Source organism: Nicotiana tabacum, chromosome 7, assembly GCF_000715075.1.
Source record: "Nicotiana tabacum cultivar K326 chromosome 7, ASM71507v2, whole genome shotgun sequence".
NCBI classification, from domain to species: domain Eukaryota; kingdom Viridiplantae; phylum Streptophyta; class Magnoliopsida; order Solanales; family Solanaceae; genus Nicotiana; species Nicotiana tabacum.
The window spans coordinates 140,372,881-140,392,920 of record NC_134086.1 but is presented as its reverse complement, the minus strand read 5'-3'; the positions used below and the strand labels follow the sequence as shown (position 1 = coordinate 140,392,920).

General features: G+C 36.5%; 1 protein-coding gene across 4 annotated transcripts; it reads right to left on the bottom strand.

Annotated features, from left to right (window-relative positions):
* Positions 1-1,532: 1,532 nt before the first annotated feature.
* Positions 1,533-19,757, bottom strand: LOC107797636 (uncharacterized). Of its 4 annotated transcripts, none has more exons than XM_075217732.1 (31): positions 19,292-19,754; positions 17,575-18,037; positions 17,234-17,488; positions 16,929-17,141; positions 16,686-16,817; positions 16,446-16,575; positions 16,307-16,353; positions 16,116-16,217; positions 15,916-16,023; positions 14,499-14,641; positions 14,342-14,436; positions 14,172-14,250; positions 13,002-13,053; positions 12,845-12,925; positions 10,080-10,175; positions 9,874-9,977; positions 8,740-9,196; positions 7,534-7,569; positions 7,145-7,346; positions 6,933-7,066; positions 6,599-6,779; positions 6,265-6,500; positions 6,058-6,153; positions 4,179-4,265; positions 4,045-4,077; positions 3,810-3,944; positions 3,670-3,730; positions 3,486-3,541; positions 3,359-3,415; positions 3,141-3,261; positions 1,533-1,924 (listed from the first exon to the last, which is right to left on the bottom strand). In XM_075217732.1, the coding sequence occupies exons 1-31, from the start codon at positions 19,666-19,668 to the stop codon at positions 1,788-1,790; spliced, it is 4,506 nt and encodes a 1,501-aa protein (XP_075073833.1). In that variant the 5' UTR covers positions 19,669-19,754; the 3' UTR covers positions 1,533-1,787. The 4 variants fall into 4 exon arrangements, 2 of the variants coding, with proteins under 2 accessions (XP_075073833.1, XP_075073834.1); XM_075217733.1 differs by having other exon boundaries at positions 14,499-14,638; XR_012693570.1 differs by lacking the exon at positions 1,533-1,924 and having other exon boundaries at positions 3,181-3,261; positions 3,623-3,730; positions 19,292-19,757.
* Between the last annotated feature and the right edge of the window lie 283 nt (positions 19,758-20,040).

Sequence of the window (20,040 nt, the reverse complement as noted above, 5' to 3'; positions counted from 1 at the left end):
TAAAAAGGGAAATGGAAGAGGAAACCTAAATAACTAATCCGGAACCTAAATAATGGTATTTTGGACTCAAAATACCTTTATACAGTTAAAAAAAAAGTTACATTTCTAACTAAAATGCAGTATTATACTACGTTTTAGTTTAACGAAAAGTTAGCCGTTAAAGGAAAACGTAGTATAATATTGCGTTTTAATTAATAAATTATTTTTTTAATGTAAAATGCATTATAATACAACGTTTTAGTAAAACTAGGTACCTAAAATGTAGGACTTTAAAAGCAATTAAAATTTTACCTTTAAAATGTATTATAATGTGTTTTACATTAAAAAAATGATTTATTAATTAAAACGCAGTATTATACTACGTTTTCCTTTAACGACTAACTTTCCGTTAAACTAAAACGCAGTATAATACTGTGTTTTAGCTAGAAATGTAACTTTTTTTAACTGTATAAAGGTATTTTGAGTCCAAAATACCATTATTTAGGTTTCGGACTCCCTCAATAACCAACAAAGACCCCCTTTCTTGAGCACCTTGGTGCCGTAGAGAAAGAGATTATGGTTTTTTCATCTTTTACTTTTTTTGGTCCCCCATTCGACATTGGATACCCCCTTTTAGGGTATAGCATTCTCTATCACAGGCATAGCTTGAAGAGGGAGGAGCACTTACCACCCAACCACAATGATATTACTACTACATTTACAGTTTAATACACTTGAGCTTCTGGCATTCTTCGTTTGGTACGTTGGTATGAACAGCTCTGACCATCTTAGATCTAATATATGGGTTCAAGGAGGTTACGTGGATGCAGAATTCTCAAGCGCAATATTAAGTCAACAAGAATCCAACACGTGCTAATTCGTCTCGCCAAATTTCTAGGGGAAAAAAGGTGTATTCACACTATCCATGCCAAAGGCATTCAGAAAATTGCAAGAGCCAGAGGTGTCGAGAAAACTTTGATAATGATGGCTAATTACAACTTATCTACATAGGAGCATGGAGCATGTATCAAAAGGATACTGTGCAGAAGCTTTCAAACAATAGATGCAAGCTGCTGGTGTGAAATCTAGGGGAAGCCCATTTTATAATTTCCATGTAAAAAATATCGCCAACAATCCCTGATTGCAATAAGGGCTAAACCATAACAATTCTTCCCAAGGCTGATCTGTAAGCTGTGCAAACCAGCATATACATGAAAGAATCGTCAGATTACTCCATTTTTTAGTGTAGAGGCACAAACAGATTAATGTTTCAGAGGGCATAGGCAATTTACATTTACAAGAGTCAAGGCATCCAATTTCTTGACTAAATTCGGATATCAAATTCTTAATTTGAATAAAATTTAATCCTACATATTTACAAACTATACTAAAAGTACAATTAAATACATTTTCTTATAGTTGACACATTTTAGGACATGTTTGAGATGTTACATTCAGAGAAAAAACTGTTTGACTTCTCAAACTGTAATAATATAATAGTTCCTCACTAGTATATACACTTCTTTCTTTCAAACGTCATATGGGGCAGTAAATTACGGAATTCATCCCTATTTCAGCATTTCTCATATTGGGAACCAAGCATGAGGTATGAGGGATGGAATCTACAGCAAATGAAGAGTCGTAACAAAAAAGGATGGGCAAGTCCCCAAGGATCTAGTCACCCACCGATCACGCACAAACACATAAGAGTTAGAAATCAATAGCGCTCACATAATTGTCTTGAGTCAGCTCTGGCTGTGTCGGATATTTTTTTAGGTCAGCTCTAGTTGCTTGAATTAATGAGGTCCTCATTCACCAGCAACATCTGTGGGTTCATCAATAACCATATCTTCCATAGAAACATTGTCCATATTGTCATTTTGATCATCTATATATGCCTGGGAGCTTACTACATCCCCCATCAAATTTTTATGCTTTAGATTGCCTGCCAGAATGAAGAAACGAAATTCAGATACCATTGTACTACACAAATTTAAGTCTGAAGCATCAAAAACTTCTACGAGAAGACAAAGCTAGCTATCGATGCAGCAGATTTGTTAACAAACTTCCACATATATGTGGGGACACCAGAAGCATGAAACTTGATCATTATACTGTTCTAAATCTGAAAAAGGACCATCACACCCTCGGCTTAAAAAAGAAATTTCTCCTTGCATCACAGTTATTTTGGCATAGGTTCCAATGAATGTAACAGATGTCGCGACGGCGACCGTGAAATTCACTGAATGAGCAAGTCTTTTAGTTCTCCCAGATTAGAAATTGATATCAGATCAAACAAATACGTGCATGTATTGAACATGGAAAGATTTTGGCCTTTAAATCATTAAAAACTTTATTAGCACACAGAATAATATTATTGTATACGGTAAAATCGGAGGTCCAATTTCCGTCGTTACGACGCTTCGTAAGCATGTCTCGAAGGCTCGAGACCATAGTCGAGTTTCATCCCTCGAGGGCCATCGACGCTCGACCTCGAAACAGTACAAACCAACGGTTATGATGAAAAAGTGGGGAGTTCCCAAGGCGCATAAATAGGGCTGACAAAATCTAGTGGACTAGTCCAAAAATGAATCAAGGCATTAACTAGCTGTACCATCTCCATAACTTTGTAATAAATGCATTTGTACTATGTTCGGATTCCTCCTCATATATAAAGGGGATCCTTGTCATTTTGTAGACACCTGTTGCTCAATAATTCTCTCTGCTCTCTAACACATTCTCCCGACCTCTTTACTTGCATTTATTGTTCATATCCGTTGTGTCATATTTATTGTTCTTCATTTATTGCTTACTATTGGCCATAAAGAGCCGTCATTAATTTTATTATAACTGTTAGTCTCCATCGACTACCCTCGGCGGGCCATTAGACTCGATCCCGAGGCCCCGAATAAGCAAGCACGAGGCCCCGATCGACAGCCATTGAGTTTGGTTAACATCTTGTTTTAAGCTCCTATCTTGATTCCAAGCACCTCACTTAGCATCTATTGCCCTAACAACTATCATAAAAATAAATCACGTATTTTTAGAACGAACAAAATCAAATTTAATTGTTATTACCATTTTCACGGTAAACAATTATAAAATAATTTGATCAACTATCTGATTACAGTAACATGCCAGTAAATACAAGGTAAAATTACCCATCCAAAAAGTGCATCCAGTTGACGTTGAGTGAAGAAGTTCCTTGACACGAAACAAGAACCGCTCCATAGATCTCTTGGTGATTGGGATTTTGCTGGTTATTGCTGTTTGTTTCATGCCCTGCCAGAAAGAAAAGAAAACACAAATGAAAGTACAGAAAGATGTCTAGGCCACAACGAATGAGCATAGACTGAAGCATACGGGATTTCTGTCAAACCTTTGCTTCTGAACACAGCGTCTGTATAGTTCTCGTTGCCATCTGAAGCTCTCTAACCTAATAAATATAGAGAGACTCCTTAATCTAAAGTCAATGATGGTTCAAGCCAGTAATTCACTCATCTTACCATCTGAATTATTTGCTCACGTTGCAATTCAAATTGCCCCTGTAAGAAACCAAAAGCTGAAGACATTTGTTAATTCCAATACGTCATATTTTGTTACAATCACAAAGATGAGGCAGAAGAAATCACCCTCCCTTAACTGATAAAAAGAGGTCCTTGTACCCTGATCCATGATAGAGGTAAGTACCTTTGAGGAAAGAGTCAACAAACTTCCCACCGAACTTGACAGCAATTGCACGGACGTTGACCTATTAGTCAACACCAATTTTGTTGGTATCAGAAAGCTGAGTGGCAATTAAAATAAGAAATTTAAAGCAAGACAACCACCTTATCGTGAGTCTTGCACATGTTGACTAAAGACACAACTACATTAACAGATTGTTGTAGTTTCTTCAGAAGGCATTTGACATCTTCCACTTCAACTCCACCTCTGGCTTTCTCCAGCAGTGAAATTTCCTTAACCTAAGCAGGTAAAGAAGAACACAACAGTTATATTTTTATCATGGAAGTTCCATCTGTTGACGTGTAGCTTCTAAATAGTATATAAGATTTAGGTACCCACCAAGCGGTTAATCATAGCAAGATTCTCTTCATGCTGCACCATTAAATCATCTTCAGTAAACATCTTGTTTTTATACGCATATAATTTCCACATGAATAACGCACAAAGAATTGAGTGCATTGTGGAAATCTTACCATCACCCGGTACCAAATGCAAAATGTTGCAGGACATAGAGTAGGAAAACTACAGCCATCTTCCGCTGCTGATTTGCGTGATGAAACCTGACATATAAACAAAATACGATTAAATTGTGGGTTTGCCTAGTATCAGTGTATCACACTCACAGACCACTAAGCATATTAAATGCCAACATTTTCACAATTACCATTCTCCAGAGTAAACAACTATAAAGTTAAAACTGAGGTTATTAGATATATATATATAATAAAAAAAATTCAAGACATTGAATTTCAGTTCTTAAATTATTAACGTCCATACACATTCAAATCTAGCCACTTAATATGCAAAGTGGGTATTGCTGCTTTCATGATTTTTCCAATACGTTTGAAGCAATCAACAATGTAAATGACTTTGGCCATGTATATCTCTTGGTATTAAAACTTTACCGAGACCCCTGATCTGCCAAAAAGTAGGGCATGCATACACTCTCTTGATTGATTTTATAGGGTAAAGATCCTTGGACAAAACAATGTCCACTTGTCCAGTAGACAACCATACCAGTTACCACACAAGTCTGCCTAACATAGATAAACTCTGAAGACTCAACAAGCCAATTAACTCATAAATAACAGCAGTCAATTAACTGAGATATATTTACTGACATTTCAAATAGAGTAGCGTAGATTTTATTGCATCCTCGTTACTAGTGAGCTTCAAATAGTATGAGATTCAGGCAGAAAATCAACATAGCGTGCTACTGTAACTGAACTCATTGGATTGCGGGTGTTACTGCTTGTTACTATTGCTTCTTTTATTCATCTTTCTTTGAGCCGAGGGTCTACAGGAAATAACCTCTCTACCTTCTCAAGGTAGGGGTAAGGTCAGTGTACACACTACCCTCCTCAAACCCCACTTGTGGGATTCCACTAGGTTTGTTATTGTTGATGTTATGCTACTATAACTGAAGTAAAAGTAACTAATACATGAGGGATCGTTTGGCTTAGAAACAAGTTATGCAGGGATAAGTTATTTTGGTAACTACACGAAGGGTTATTTTTGTCATTTCGTGATTTAATCCATGTGCTACTAACTCCGCATTCTTATTCCACACTCAATCAAGCATAAAATAATACATATATTTCCGCATAACTTATGTGAGCTTCAGTTATGCGGAAAAGAAATTTTGAAACCAAATATTTTTTTTATAAGGTAAATTGTATTAATCAAAAGGAGAGAACTCCCGTATACAAGAAGTATACCAAAAAGTAGAGAATTTACATCAGTAACATAATTTTTTACAAAAGACGCCCAATCTTCTATACAAATAGGGGCTATATGAGTGCACCAAAAAGCGATCAAAGATAAAGACTATTCTTAAGATGTGAAAAAGGAGACTCAATCCCCTCAAAAGCTCTCCTATTTCTCTCCCCCCAAACTATCCACATTAGAGCTAACGGGGTGAAACCAAACATTCTAATGCATTATGCCAAGTTTTATGTGGAAAAGAAAATCAAACCAAACATTGTATAAAACAATGTTGAATTTTATGTGGAGATTATTTTCTCCATTACTACAAACGTCACCCAAGTGTATTAAACAAGTACATAGTAGTCATGTAGTTTAAGCTTACTTTTAAAGGCTAAAGGAGGTTATAAAGAATCCTTAAGGTCTCCATGTACACCCTTTGAACTTCAAGCCCTATTGCATAACAATTATCTCGCAGCAGAAGGTTTTGAAGCAATATTTTACAAATTCAGGGAAAGTTTAACAGATAAGCTTACAGCAGAAGGTTTGATGCAATATGTGAAATATCTAGCAATACTTTCACATTCGGTTCAAACACAACAAATGATCTGACTAAGCAGCACTATGTAAACAACCTAATATATGCACCTGGGGAAAAACGGAGCAGGCAAATTCACTTAGGGAATCGGAAGTGGACTCGCTATTTTCCAAGTAAATTCGTAAAAGCTTTTGAATGACCTCTGCCTGCAATTAAAAATTAATCAAACTAGCAACCCAAAGAAAATTTATTGTACAGTCAGCTGTCATTCAAGAAACACGATGGTGATGTTTGCTGGAGCAACTATATTAACATACTTTGACTTTCTGACCATCTTCAATGTCATTAACGCCATCACACTTTTCCATCAAGAGTTTGTAAGCAAAAGTTCCCAGCTTCTTTGACAGAAAAGAAAGTAGCTCTTTCGAAAAACCTGTGCGAATATCTTTTCCAATATCATCGAGATCGTTATCTAGTATAGTTCGGATAGAGGAAAGTACTGATTCTAAGCTTAACAATATGTCGGATGCCAAAGCAAATGAGACAGCACGTGCTGCAAGGAAAAAAGTCAAGTGGTAGAGACCAACATATTCTTCCTTGATAAATGAAAGAAATATGTGAACCAAAAGAACAAATTCAGAAGTAGCATACCTGAATCAAAGATAGTCCCAACGAATGAATATGCACCAGCATATAGATAACCTATGTCTCCTGGTGATGGAATCAATTGCATGCCTTCGAAAAAGCAGTCTGTCATGCTGATTGGCTGGAATGCCTCCAGAAGATCAGAAAGTACTGACCTGTCTCTCTGAACATCCGGAATGTTTAGCATCTGCAATTGAAGTGAAAGAAAAGGAAACAAGAGATACAAATTTGATCAGAAATCTAGCAAGGAAAAAGAGAATCCCCCCCCCCCCCCCTCCTCCAAACCGTTTCTTTTAGTTTTTGTTTTATAGAGGCGAAGATTAGGACCGAAATGTTTTACCTTGCCAAAGCATTGAAGTGTCTCTTTTATGACAAATCTCGAAACTGATGGTCTAAAGATTGTAATATTGGGTATATCAGGATTTCCAGCAAAGGCGGAATGAGTTTTCCAATGATCCGGGCATATCTCTGTATCTGCATAAACTCTATGTAAGATATCTAAATTTGGCATTTTTCTTTTGGCAAGGCATTGAACAAAGCCTGCTGTAATACCTGCTCTAACACCAGATACTGCAGAATTCAAGTGCCTTCTAAGAGAAGGAAATAGTGGCTGAATTTTGCTTATGAACTCTATGACTTTCATCTCACCAAATGCAGGAGGAACACTCATGCGCCTAACCAATATATGCCTTCGTGGACTGAAGTAGTCCAGCTTTCTGTTTAGATCCCGCAGAATATATAGACAAAGGGGCAACTGGAACCACCAGGGAGTTAGATATTCTCAAAGATGAAAGTCTAAATATAAGTACACTTGAATTTATGCACAAATTTCACAATATTACAAATTTAAACAATTAAAAAGGAAAAAGGAACTGAACACGTCCATGAGAGGTTCATATACCCTAATGAAGAGGGCATGACTAAAGGAGCTCATTGAATACCTCAGAAGCTGAATCTGCACAGCAGGAATCCTGAGTCTGCATTGAAAACCCATACTTAAACAAGTTAGAAATGCTGTGCAGGCCTGCAATGATTTCTGGCAGCTATTATGTGAATTTACACATTGCAAAGAGATATCAAGTGTCAACTTAATAAAAGAATTGTCTATCAGTTCACAAATCTCCTCTCTTTTTTTATTACTCTTAGTTGAAGGAAAAAAGTTATTGCATAAATTGTCAAAATAGCACCAGAGTTGTGCCTCAAAGGACTAATGACCGAAGAAAGATATGTTACTTTACCGTTGCAAATTAGAAAAAGGGAAGGTAAGAATGGAAGGAAAGAAAGATGCAAGTTGGCAATGAAATCTATCAACTGATCACAGGAGTAAGGGCAGAGTTAGCAGACCAATCAATCAACTAATAATCAGAACAAAAGCATATATGGATTTGGTCGGAAAGCTAGTTCTGATTATTTAGATGTGTTCATTCAATAATCATTAACTACTTTCAACAGAGTAATACTGTGGATATTAGTTCAAAAGGCAATATTCTCACATGACAGCCAAATACTAAGCAATTACAGAAATTGTTTTGATTAAAGACACGAAATATCATGTGATAAACATTGCTCGAATCAGATAAAATAATTCAAATAAGATAACTCCTAAATCTTTCATCGCGTAACCAATTCTTTTGTTCTGGGAAGGCGTCCTTAAAGTTCTATGTGCAGCTAGCGTCGCTATGTCAATACTCTATCACGCTACTAAAAGCATTTGGTGCTCAAGAAAATGCCTAAGAGTTGTATTCATGGTAAGTCATTCTCGTTTATCTTCTTCATTATTTAGACATTTGATGAAGAACCCTGATTCAAGAATCTAGATACAGTTCAATAGTCAAATAAAGGCCAAGTATCAAGATGGTACCACCAGAAAAGTAACACCTCGGCGGTGGAAACATGTTTTCTCCAGATGGGGCATGCAGAAGACTTCAAATGAAGCCCTGAGATGTAAGAAATACCCAGCCCATAATATCCAGATAGAATGGCCAGGAAATAAAAGGAAAATCAAACGAAGGTTATGCATTGGCTGAAAAAGGATTTAAAAGAGTGACACCAGCGAAAAGACCCATATACTTCAGGCACTGGCTAGCTCAAATCAAAACCCATTTAGACAGTGAAAGGAAGGAACTCATTAGAGACACTAGTACTACCTTCTGAAAAGCTAAGATGGCAAAGCATTCCAGCAAAAGAGGCCTGAATTTGTATCTTTGTGCTTCCACATGCTCCACAGTGGTAGAAACATCTATATTTGCTAGTACATTAGAATTACGTGGTTGATTCCCTGATGACTCAGGTACGCTACCTTTAGAACACGTTCCAGAAGGACTCACACTTGGTTCTTGGCTCGGAACTGCACCTGCTTTCCTTAGAACATCCATGATGGTTGGCTGCCTAAGTTTTCCATCAGTAAGTGATGCTTGACTGGTCTTTTTCTCTTTCTTCTTCTTTTGTAATAAACCACCATTCCCATTACCATGCTCATTCTTAATCTCCTGATCTCTATTATGATCAAGCTTGTTCAGTGACAAGGACTCCAGATGAGGTTGGAGTTCAGGTAAAGAAAAGGAGCACTGTCTGAGGGAACTGTTTAGTAAGCTCTCCAGGAATCTGCATTAGTAAACCTTTGTTAGCTTTATGAAGTTCTGTTGTCACAGCATGATTCTTTATTGATAAAGAACTGACTCATGGGTTAGATATCATGCAGTTGCTGATGCATATGCATATTGCAGCGTAAAGTTGCTCGAGAGAAGGAACTTCAGGGTTCGTTCTCAAAGAAAGCACATTAAGGAAGTTTACAAGAGAAAGATAACACATCCAGCCAGGCCTGACATTTGTCGAATCAAAGCATAAAATGAATACAGAATGAAGGCCATTCAATTGTAAGATGTATTTTTAAGAATTTGTAAATCCCGTAACCTGGAAGAAGGAAGATTTTTATAGAACTGTTTTAAATCACTCTGCAACTAGTGAAGACACACATAAGTTAAGCAAAGATTACCGTGTACAGGAGTGGGTTGTTATCTTACTTTGATAGCTCACAGAAAATTCAAAGAAACTAGTGGGTGCCCATTATACAATACAGGGACAAACCATTTCCTTTCACCATTAAATGTTAATGGGATCTGGGAAACAGATAATCCTCCTTTATGAGTTGTTTGTGACAAAGATGCATGAAGATGAACAGAGTTGATAACTAGTTAGGAGGTCAAAAAGGGTCCTCAAAACATGCAGGGCTCAAAAGTTATATCATGCATGGCATACAGGAAAAGGACATGAGCACATACACGAGGTTCCTCAACCGCTTAAAAAGTTTAAGAGTTATCTCCTCTCTTGTTGCTTGACTGAATGCATCACATTCATTGACAGCTTGAGTGCAAAAGGCATTGAGCTACATAATATACCAGAGAAGTCAGATAGCATGCTTAAACATAATATATTTCCAGAAATAAATCACCCACACCACATTGGCGAAATTGTCAACAATACCTACCAGTTCCCGCAGCCAATTGGCAGCATAGTACAATGATAAGATAATGATTTGCTTTTGCTTTCCACTTAAAGAGCCCCAAAGTGGTTCAGAGAAGAACTGACAAATAAAATGGACATTATTAGCACACGGAGAAGCATGCAGCAGGTATAAGCCTACAAAATTTTAGTCATACACCAATATACTGCCAAGTAACATTTTTTATACTTTAATATGTAAATGCATCTATAGAAGTAAATATTCAATATACAGGTCATACAAAATAAATGGTGTACAAATCAAATATGAATTAACATTGGAAGCACAGGGCATTTGAAGCCAGAGCAGATCAATTTTGAACTATTATTCCCTCTATTGCAAAGTGAAATTCTTAGTTTGATTTTGCAATTTATCAAGCGTATAGTTGAAAACACGAATAGTACAGCATTTGTTAATGAAGGATATGGCCACATATTGACCTTTTTTCTGTTTTCGATAATAGAATAGAGAAAGTTTCATTTGAAAGAGAAAATGTGAGATCAATATAATTTTTTGTGAAGTGCAGTATGTTTGAAAACTTATCTTTCAAAAAGGTGATCATTATTTGGGCTGGACACAGGATGAAAAAAGAAAATTGGACATTCAGCTTGAAATGGAGGAAGTCATATACCCATGGTTTTTTTAACAACGTTATCATTTTATTAACAATATGGGCATAAAAACGCCCGTATAAAAGAAGTATACCAAAGGCATAGAGACCCTACAAAAAGATATGGTTCTCTACTAATGACATCTAATCTTCTATACATAAAGGAATCTCACGGGTACACCAAAAAGAAATAAGGCATAAAAGGCTATTCCTCAATTGTACAAAGTTCATCTCAACATCTTCAAAAGCTCTCCTATTTCATTCTCTCCAAATGACCAACATAAGAGCTTGAATCAAATTACTTGGCGCAAGCTTATGTTGCAAAGCAAGCCAGTGCTAGTTGGCACTAGGCTCAAAGTTCATACACAGGCCTCTCCGTGGGTTGAAGAGCCCACCCAACACATTTTACCTACACCCTTTTCAACCTAGTTTCAGCATAGAAAGGCATGGTTTTAATGGAAGATGCAAAGCAAGCTTAAGCATATAATTTGTATAATTTACTATTCCATTTTGTTAAGAGATTAGGTGTGCTTCATAAGGAAAACCCAATCTACAGCTTGATTAAAGCATATTGAACCTGGTCCACCGTCCATGGATGAACAAAATAAGGTTAGACTGATTTTCCAACCTTGCCTTGACAATTGAGTCAATTTAACTTGATTTGTTAAAGACGAAAACATTTAAGAGTTAGTTTGACTAAAATATCATGATGTTGTTGGTAATTAAGTTAGTTAGGCAGGGAACATATGAGTTGAGTGAACTACCTCTCTAAAAGTTTAAATTATTAGAGAAAACAAATTTATACATTTAATCCGTACAATGTCAGTATATGCAAGCTAATTTATTTTCCTTAGAGTCTTGGACCAAACACAAAAAAGAATTTTATACAAAAGATGATGGTGCTCGAACCAAGACCTTTGACTGTTTTGATATCACACACTAAAGTGTATCGAATTTTTTCAATGTATCTGACTTCATGAAACTTACGAGATTATTATGTAGAGAAGTTTGTTGAGAAAAGATTGTTGAACGTTAAGCGAGCCTCAAAATGAGAATTATTATCACACATAATAGGATCACGGGAGTATCACAGTTTCCGTTGGTCATGCCTAACTACCATCCACTTCCTCAAAATGGTACTTAGTCACCTCTTACTACATGTAATAAAGTTTATTCAGTATCCACTTTTCACTTTACAACATCTCAAGAAGTCAAAATTTGGTCCATCACTCCACTTTGGCCCGCCTGTCTATACCCTTTTTATACACCAGGGATATCAGCCAACAAAGTCATATCCTCAAAATACTGTTTTCAGCTTATTCATAATTCACCTACATTAAATCATGCATACTGCAAATTACCTTATTCGCTATTCTACAAAGTCATTGCCTAAAACATTAAAGCATGTAAAAGTCCAACATGACAGTCAATATAAAATAGGTGGTTGAAAATGAGCAATAATATGCCCACCTCAATTTGGGACATAGAGGTGATTTAAACATCATTTCCAGTTTCCCCACCTTTAAGTTTAATTACATAATTTTTAATCCAAAATCGGACCAAAATAAAATTTCCAAAAAGTGCAGTTTAGAGCACTAATGCAGGCACGTCTTTTCATCTCCAAAGTTAGATGATGATGTGAACTATCTCCTGCTAGCTATTAATAGATGCTAATTTTTTATTAACTTATAATTATCTCACTTAGCAGATGACTATTTTGGTTTCTAGATATTGCTTAGACATTGGCCCTTTTATTATTTACAATTAAAGAGATTACGTAAGTGGGAGGATGATCATAAACTAAAGGCAAATTTCATTTTGATCATAGGAACTTTCTTGAGTTTAAAGGAATGGATATAAAGGATCATAGAGTTGATCGCAACTAATTTTCGCAGTGGATGTGATTGAAATGGTTTATAAGAGTAACTGGGAAGGCACTGAATCCCATGTGCTATTTGTACATCATGCTCCTTTACAATTTTAAATTTAAGAAAATGACCTTTTTAGATCTCTTATGTATAGAAGACAGATCTCTTACATGTAAAAGTAAATCTCTCATGTGTAAAAAAAAAATAGGTAGGGTCATAAAACTAAAAACAAGTTTGTAAATAACCAAAAAATCAATTGACCCGAATCCCACCTTAGAGGAAGGAAGGTGTATAGGGCAGCCAAGAAGTGCATCAATTCCTGCAAGAGATCCTTGATTTGCCAACCTCTCAATCTGACAAAGCAATGAGATCAAACATAGAACATTCAAGAATTTAGAGGATGCAGTTTCTGAAGAATTGTGTACTTACTGAAGACAGCAAAACGAAGTTTGCAGGAAGAATTTGCAGTGATGAAGCGGCCCTGCATGCGTTGTATGATATGTGATCATCTATGCAGAACAACAACACTAACAGGCAGAAATATTACTAGAACATATATCTATCTCAGGATAATTATAAGTCCAAGGTTGTTCACAGGTGACTTTGACTTGGATAGAAATTTGACATAAATTCAGTTAAGAGCAAGAAAGGAGTGTCAGGAGAAATTTAATCAAAGACACTGCAATGTTGGTGTAAATGTCAAAGTTTTCCTCAAGTCCCGCACAACATTTTCAAGCTGTGATGAAACATCTCCTAGTTGCATTCTATTGGCAAAATTTCATTCCATGAGTTAAAAGAGAGCAGTAGGACTAACTGACAGATGTATATGGGTAAATTAAAGTCACTCAACAATTTCTGCAAATGTCAGAGTTCCCTCTAACCTCAGAATATGTCCTTGAAGTGCAAAAAAATATCTCCTAGCACCTTTTTATCATATTTCAGAAAAAATGAAGGATGGCAATAATGGTATTCCCAAGTGCAACAACAGAATGTGATGAGAAATTCCTAAAATGGTCCTTCATCAGAACCAGCCACCCAATCTTTGCATTAACAAAATTACTCACCTTCATCAGAACCAGCCACCCAATCTTTGCATTAACAAAATTACTCAACCTCATCCTAATATGCCTTTGAAGATTTATTCCATTTCAGTATGAACAAATATGTTTCAGTTAGTAATTTGTTCAGATTCTATTGTTAACGGTGAGGTTGATCAGGATAGGAAAAGGACAGGAGGCAGGAAAATAGGAGAGAAACATGTAAGATATAGGAGATGGAGGAGGGGGAGAAGGGAGACAGGAATATATCTGAGTGAAGCTGAGACTAAGACAGCAAATAATTTTGCATCGAAGAATTTCTTTCAGATTGACCATTTTAATTCCAAAACTCTGGTAACCTGGTTATCAAAAGAACAAGATCCCCTGGATAAGTTGGTGATTCTCTGGCTTCATAGTTTAAAACCAGTTAGTAAAAGTGGTGTAAGCAAAAATAGGCGTGTAACTACTTTAATTTCTGTTTGTTTCGTTACTCAAAATTCAGCACATAAGGATGTATAAACTTTTCAAGCAGTAAAATAAAGGAGATTGATTACAAAGTTACCGCAATGAAGAGGATACAAGTGGCAAGACATTCAGACATATAGGAGATATGTCTCCATCGAGGTTCATCCATAAATCTCCTGCACATATAAACAGAAATAAAAAATTCAATTGATGATTATTTAATGGAAATTGCTAGCGAAGTTTCTGGAATGCACGTGCGAAGCATACCTTCCAAACCACAATATAGCTCTTTGACCATAAGCTCCCCACCGTCAAGGTCACACAAAAACTTTGCTTCGAAGTCCCCAACATGTTTGCTTGTCCTGTGAGCAATGCACGTGTTATGTACTATAATATTGATTAATAGTGATAATCATGTGCTTACCATTCTACTATGGCTGGATGAAGTGCCTTTTTCTTCAATGTTAAAGCCAGATCATCATAGAACATAATCAATGGAAGTGGCAGCTGCTTGCAAGAATTCATAGATGTTTCCAAAAGCTCCAAAGCTTCCTCGTAATTTGACTTCTAAACCAAACCTCATAAATTGAGAAGTATCATAATAAAGGAACTACGGCATGACAATGTTTAAATGAAAGCTCAAATATCTGAATATCGTGACAAAGAAAACATGGAAATTCAACATGACAAATTAATTCAACGTAAGACACCCTGGAAATAAAACAAGACAAATCCCTGAAACCGATGTGAAGAAACACGCAGCTTAAAATCTAGTAACTTGAGGACATTATCAAATATGGCATTATGGTTCAGTAATTTTTGTATTGAAATACGATCAGCACAGTCACTCTCATTAATCATCAAAATTGTGAAGGTTAAAAGTGAATATTATCAAGCACTTTAATAATGATGATATATACCTATACCTATGATGTTCTAAAATAACACCTCACTTTGAAAATAGAGTTAGGAGCTTTTAGGTGACAAAATTGTTTACCAGTAATAATAAAGGGAAATTATCAACTATGACAGACATAGAAGAGAACTCGCAATAAAATGACTTCCGCTATAGGCATTATTGTAACACGTTGAAAACCTAGAGCACTAGCAGACAGATTTAAGGTATTCAGCAAAGCACAATAATCTGGCAATATAGCGTATCTAAGTAGAAACCACATGTAGCCAGAACCTTTTCAAATGTACCGCCTTTTTCCATAAGTATCTTACTACTACTAGAACTCCATTGCTGAATTCTCATAGTCCGTATAACTACTATTGGCACTAACAATTGTACTCCTTAGTTCCATTTTATATGCTATTTGCCTGGATAAGAAGTTTAAAATGTTAATTGACTTGTCCACTATATTAGTTGTATTGGAAGAAAATATTAAGTAATAGCTGAAAAGTTAATTTGATAGAGAAAACATCACATCGAAATTCAAATTTTGGAATAGTTAAATAAATTTGAATTCTTAAAGTTGTTTAAGTAGTATAATAAGGTTATGCAGTGAATGGTATACATTGGAATGCTTCAAAATGATTTTGAGCCTCATTACAGATTAGGAGTCTGGTCCTGCTTCGAATTTATTGCGGAAGTTTGTCTTCTGATTTCTATCAGTAGGCCTTTCCATTGAGATGACTACACAACATAACTATTAAATGAGTGATTAGCTAGTGCATAAACTGACATACACGGCCACTAGAGAAATCAGAAAGACAAACTTCAGCATCAAAAGAATGGAACAAGGTCAGACAATACAAGGTTCAAAATACTGCAACATATGTCTTTTAATATGACCACTTGGAGTAAGATAAAGTTATCTCAAGTATCAGCAGGCTACCTGAGATGATGAAAGTTGCTTTGTAGCTTTTGCATCCCCAAGGTAGGAAACTATCTTGAGAGTGCCAATTAAGCCCATCTTCTTATAAATGAGATCAGGATTACTCAGCTGCCAGACGATTTGAAGAGCACAAGCTGTCAGTGTGACTCAAAAGAATGACGCTGTCATAAATCCTAGAGAGTGTCATATTGTACATTTACCTGCTTTCTCACAATCACTAGTAGTTCATTCGAAATAGGAGATCCAAAGGACACTGTACTCACTTGAGCAGAAAATGCCAAAAGACTGAAAGCTTCATACACCTGTAACGTAAAAGGTGTTGCTCAAAGACAAGCGAGGAAATGGCTTAAATCATGATGCCAAGAGAAGCATGGTTGATCGCGTCACCAACCTTATGCAGGTTTTGAACACTAAATGTCTCCAAGTAATCTAGGATGCCTGAAAAGAAGCACCAAAAAATAAGCATATAACTAAACCTTATGCGAAATTTCCTAGTCTAGTCAGCATCAACACTGCACCAACAAGCACACCAGTTATATGAGAAGATAGTGGAATCAACTCCTGTGAGTACTTTGAGGCTAGGAGGACCAGCACATCCAAAGCAGAACTCACTTCATGACTTATCCCAGAGCCCACATGAGTAATTAATGCTCCAAGGACCTTCATTTAAAAAACAGCTAATTGGAACTACGGCATGCAGGATAACATTTTGCATTTACTTCCAAAATCAGGAGAAACAATCTAATAAATGCTTGAGAAGACAATCTTACTTCCTGTCTTGAATAACTATCCACGAGCTCTTTGAATAGATTTGTGTACATGTGAATGCCGAATTCCCGGGCTTTGGCTTCTTTGCAAGCCAGTAAGTACTCAGAAATGGAAAGGAGGGTAGGAAGATAATCCTAGTATAGAGCATAATAAGTCAACATGACAAAACTGCAGTAATATAGCTCGCACAGGAAATGGGAATGTAAGCTTTAGCTCTGCGATGAATATCAAAGCGTAAACCATACCTGAGCCAAATCCTTATTCCCAGAAATACATTGATCAAACATTGTTTCCACTATACAGCCCTCAAGAATTTTCTTCTTCAGTAACTTCTCAACACTCTTTTGTAAAGGCTCGCTGCTCATGTATATAAGCATAAGCAACCATATGTCTATCACCTTATGATTCTGAACATTCTCAAGGCTTTTCAGTTCATTCAATGTCTCTTGGCAAATTACCTATGTATAAAGAGCAGAACAGATGTAAATATTTTATACCTAATGATTCAATGAAATTATCAAGTATATGGCAATGAAATTGAAAATCCCACTTTATTAAATCGAAGACTTGTCCGCAAGGCATCAAGTATTGAAGCTTCTGCATTGTTGACGACTGACTTTCCCTTCATCTTACTCTGCTGTGTGGTCCAAACATTCGATGCTCCAGCAAGTTTGAGCTGTTGTCGGATGTGTGAAATAATCCTACGAGTATTGGCTGGCGTAGCCAAAATCAGTAGGAATCTCAATAGGTAGGGCATATGCTCCACATCAATTGTTCGGATACAAGATAACGCCACTGTAATGACCTTTACAATTTTCAGAAAAGGAAAGTGTTATTCTGGTGACAGTCAACATTTAGTAATATTGATTAATACATGTTCAACAAAGTAACCTGTTCTTGCAACATATCATCCAAATGAAGGTTAGAGAAACAGTCGAGCATGGGAACAATAATGGAAGAATCCTCTTGAAGCATCTCCTGAAGCGAATCTATGATAGTTTTGTTGTTTTTCTCCCCAATAATCTCAGGCAATGACCCAATTATTTCCTTCTTCAATTGAACCGGGCAAATAGATAATACTTGAAAGAGTTTTTCAGTAAATGTTTCTGAGTCTACAAGGAAGTCAAGCCACCGGAATTGGTTCAGAATCAGCCTTGCTATATCTTCTTCAAGACATAAAGAGGATGATCTCCCTCCAACATTTCCACCAGGGTCCACATCAAAATACTCAGGAAGCTTTTCAAGCAGCAAGTTTTGAATGTGTGACTGGATGGAAGGAACCAGTAGCAGTACTCTTGCCAGACTGTCACTTCGTACTGATCCAAGTCCATCACGTCTTGAAGGTGATAAAATGCTGTCGTGATCAAATAGCTGCTACAGTTAGATATTCTGATGAGAAGTTTTCTCGAGCATTTATTTCTTAATTTGGATAACAAATTAACAGTATAGAGTACCAGAAGTTGTATTTGCATCTAATGTTTAAAAGATGCACAAAAAAATCTCTTTTACTTTTCAGTTACATTTATTGGAAAGCATAAAAATGTTAGATGCATCTACACTGATTTCATAATGAATGAATCTAAAACACATCTGTGGAAACTGACAAAGTATGGAACGATAGCATTCAACATCTATCATTTCCCTATTTCCTATACACAGTCCCTTGCCAATAACCATGTATCCCCTTGAGACATCTTGTAGGTGGTTACAAGCTAGACTGGTACCACGTTTTTTCGCTTGTGATAAAAGAGTACACTTGTCATTTAGAACATAAGGTGATGCATTCAACAGAAGCTGGTGGACTCATCTTTAAGTTCCTGATATCCCATATAAAATGAACTAGTAAACTAAACACAAGAGTACGTGCCTGTGCTTTTAGCAAGTAATAATATATTCGACAAGAAACATAACAAAAAACATAAAGCGCATTCACTGCTCAAAATGTTGTGCGGGATAGCGCGAAACGTCTAGAAGCTAAATAGCGATGGCACCTTCATTTCTTTTCAACTCTCCTAAAATCTGTAGATTGAAAAGTAACTGTCCCTACCACACAATCCCCCCCCCCCCACACACACACACACACGCACACACACAAAAAAAAAAATTAATGCTTCCTCTTTCCCAACTTAAGTCCTATCTTATTCAAAATTGAGTTTTTATATACACTCCTCGATGTAAATAAGTTTTTACATTGTCAGATCACCTAAAAAATATCTATAGGTACGCCTCCTTAAAATGTGGGATTTGTAATTTTGAAAGTAAGACAAGTTAGTTGCTACAACACGTAAAAGTGACCTAATGGTGTGTGAGTTCCTTACACTGGCTGTGTGTATAACTCCTTCCAATATAATTATTGCTTTCTTATTTCTTAATAAACCTATTTGTTTTCATAGCTATATAACCCTCAAATTTTTCAAAATTCTGAATTCATCCACCCAATTTAACTTCAGACAATGATGTCATGCTTCCATGGACGCCCTATGATGTTTTACATTTACTTAATAGTGCAGTATAGAAGTAAAACCTTTCTAGCAAAATTCTACGCCAATTCATATCTTGTAAAATGAGACGAATGAAGAAATAAAAAAGAGCAGTTCCGCAGGCTTACCGGCGAAGGTTGCCGGGAGAGTTAATGTAAGACGAGAAGCCTTGAAGGAACTCAGACTTTAGAGAGGAATCGGCTGAGAAGAGACGGTTGAGACTGTTCCGAAGCCTATGTAGGTCGGACGGTAGACATGGCGGACCCGACGGGTTGATCAATGTGCAGCCTGCATCCGCTAGAACTGATATCATTTTCTCAGTCGAACTTACATTTTGTGATTTCCCTAACTTTTGCGCTTCCAATTCCGAAGCTATTTGTGGAACATTTTCCTCAGCGGATTTGGGGATTTTGGCGGGCGGAGCAAAAGGAGGAACAAATCCGGTTTTGGATTTCACCGCCGGACGTTTACGAGAAGCGGTTGGGTTGTTCTGGAGAAGAACCATTTTTTGTTTTCTTTCTTTTCCTGCTAGGGTTTCTGAGTTGAAGATTCTGCTGGAAGCTTCTGATAATGGTGGAAAAGGCGCCAAATTTTGTGAGAAGTTTTAAATTAGGAGAAGATGGTAATTTGCACGTTCAGTCCAATGATGTTCTTAAAATTGAAAAGTTTGCCTTCAATGGTGAGCTTTTTCGTATTTAGGCCCTTTATTAAATTGGGATTCTATCCACCAACCCTAAAAATACTTTAAGAGTCTTCGCTACCCCCTAAACTATTTGAATTGAACATAACACCACAAACTCTCAGCGGAAAGTTTTAACAAATTTTCCAAGACAATGTTTGCCCTCACTCCGTAGGGAAATTTCTTATGGAAATGTAA

Bases quoted from the DNA above. Each gene is read 5' to 3' on its own strand.
- LOC107797636 (XM_075217732.1), bottom strand. From the start codon at position 19,668: ATGGTTCTTCTCCAGAACAACCCAACCGCTTCTCGTAAACGTCCGGCG. The intron at 17,142-17,233 runs GTGGGATTTTCA...CTTTATACATAG, and splicing joins CAAGTCTTCGATTTAATAAA to GTAATTTGCCAAGAGACATT. The intron at 16,218-16,306 runs GTTGGTGACGCG...TTTACGTTACAG, and splicing joins GTGTTCAAAACCTGCATAAG to GTGTATGAAGCTTTCAGTCT.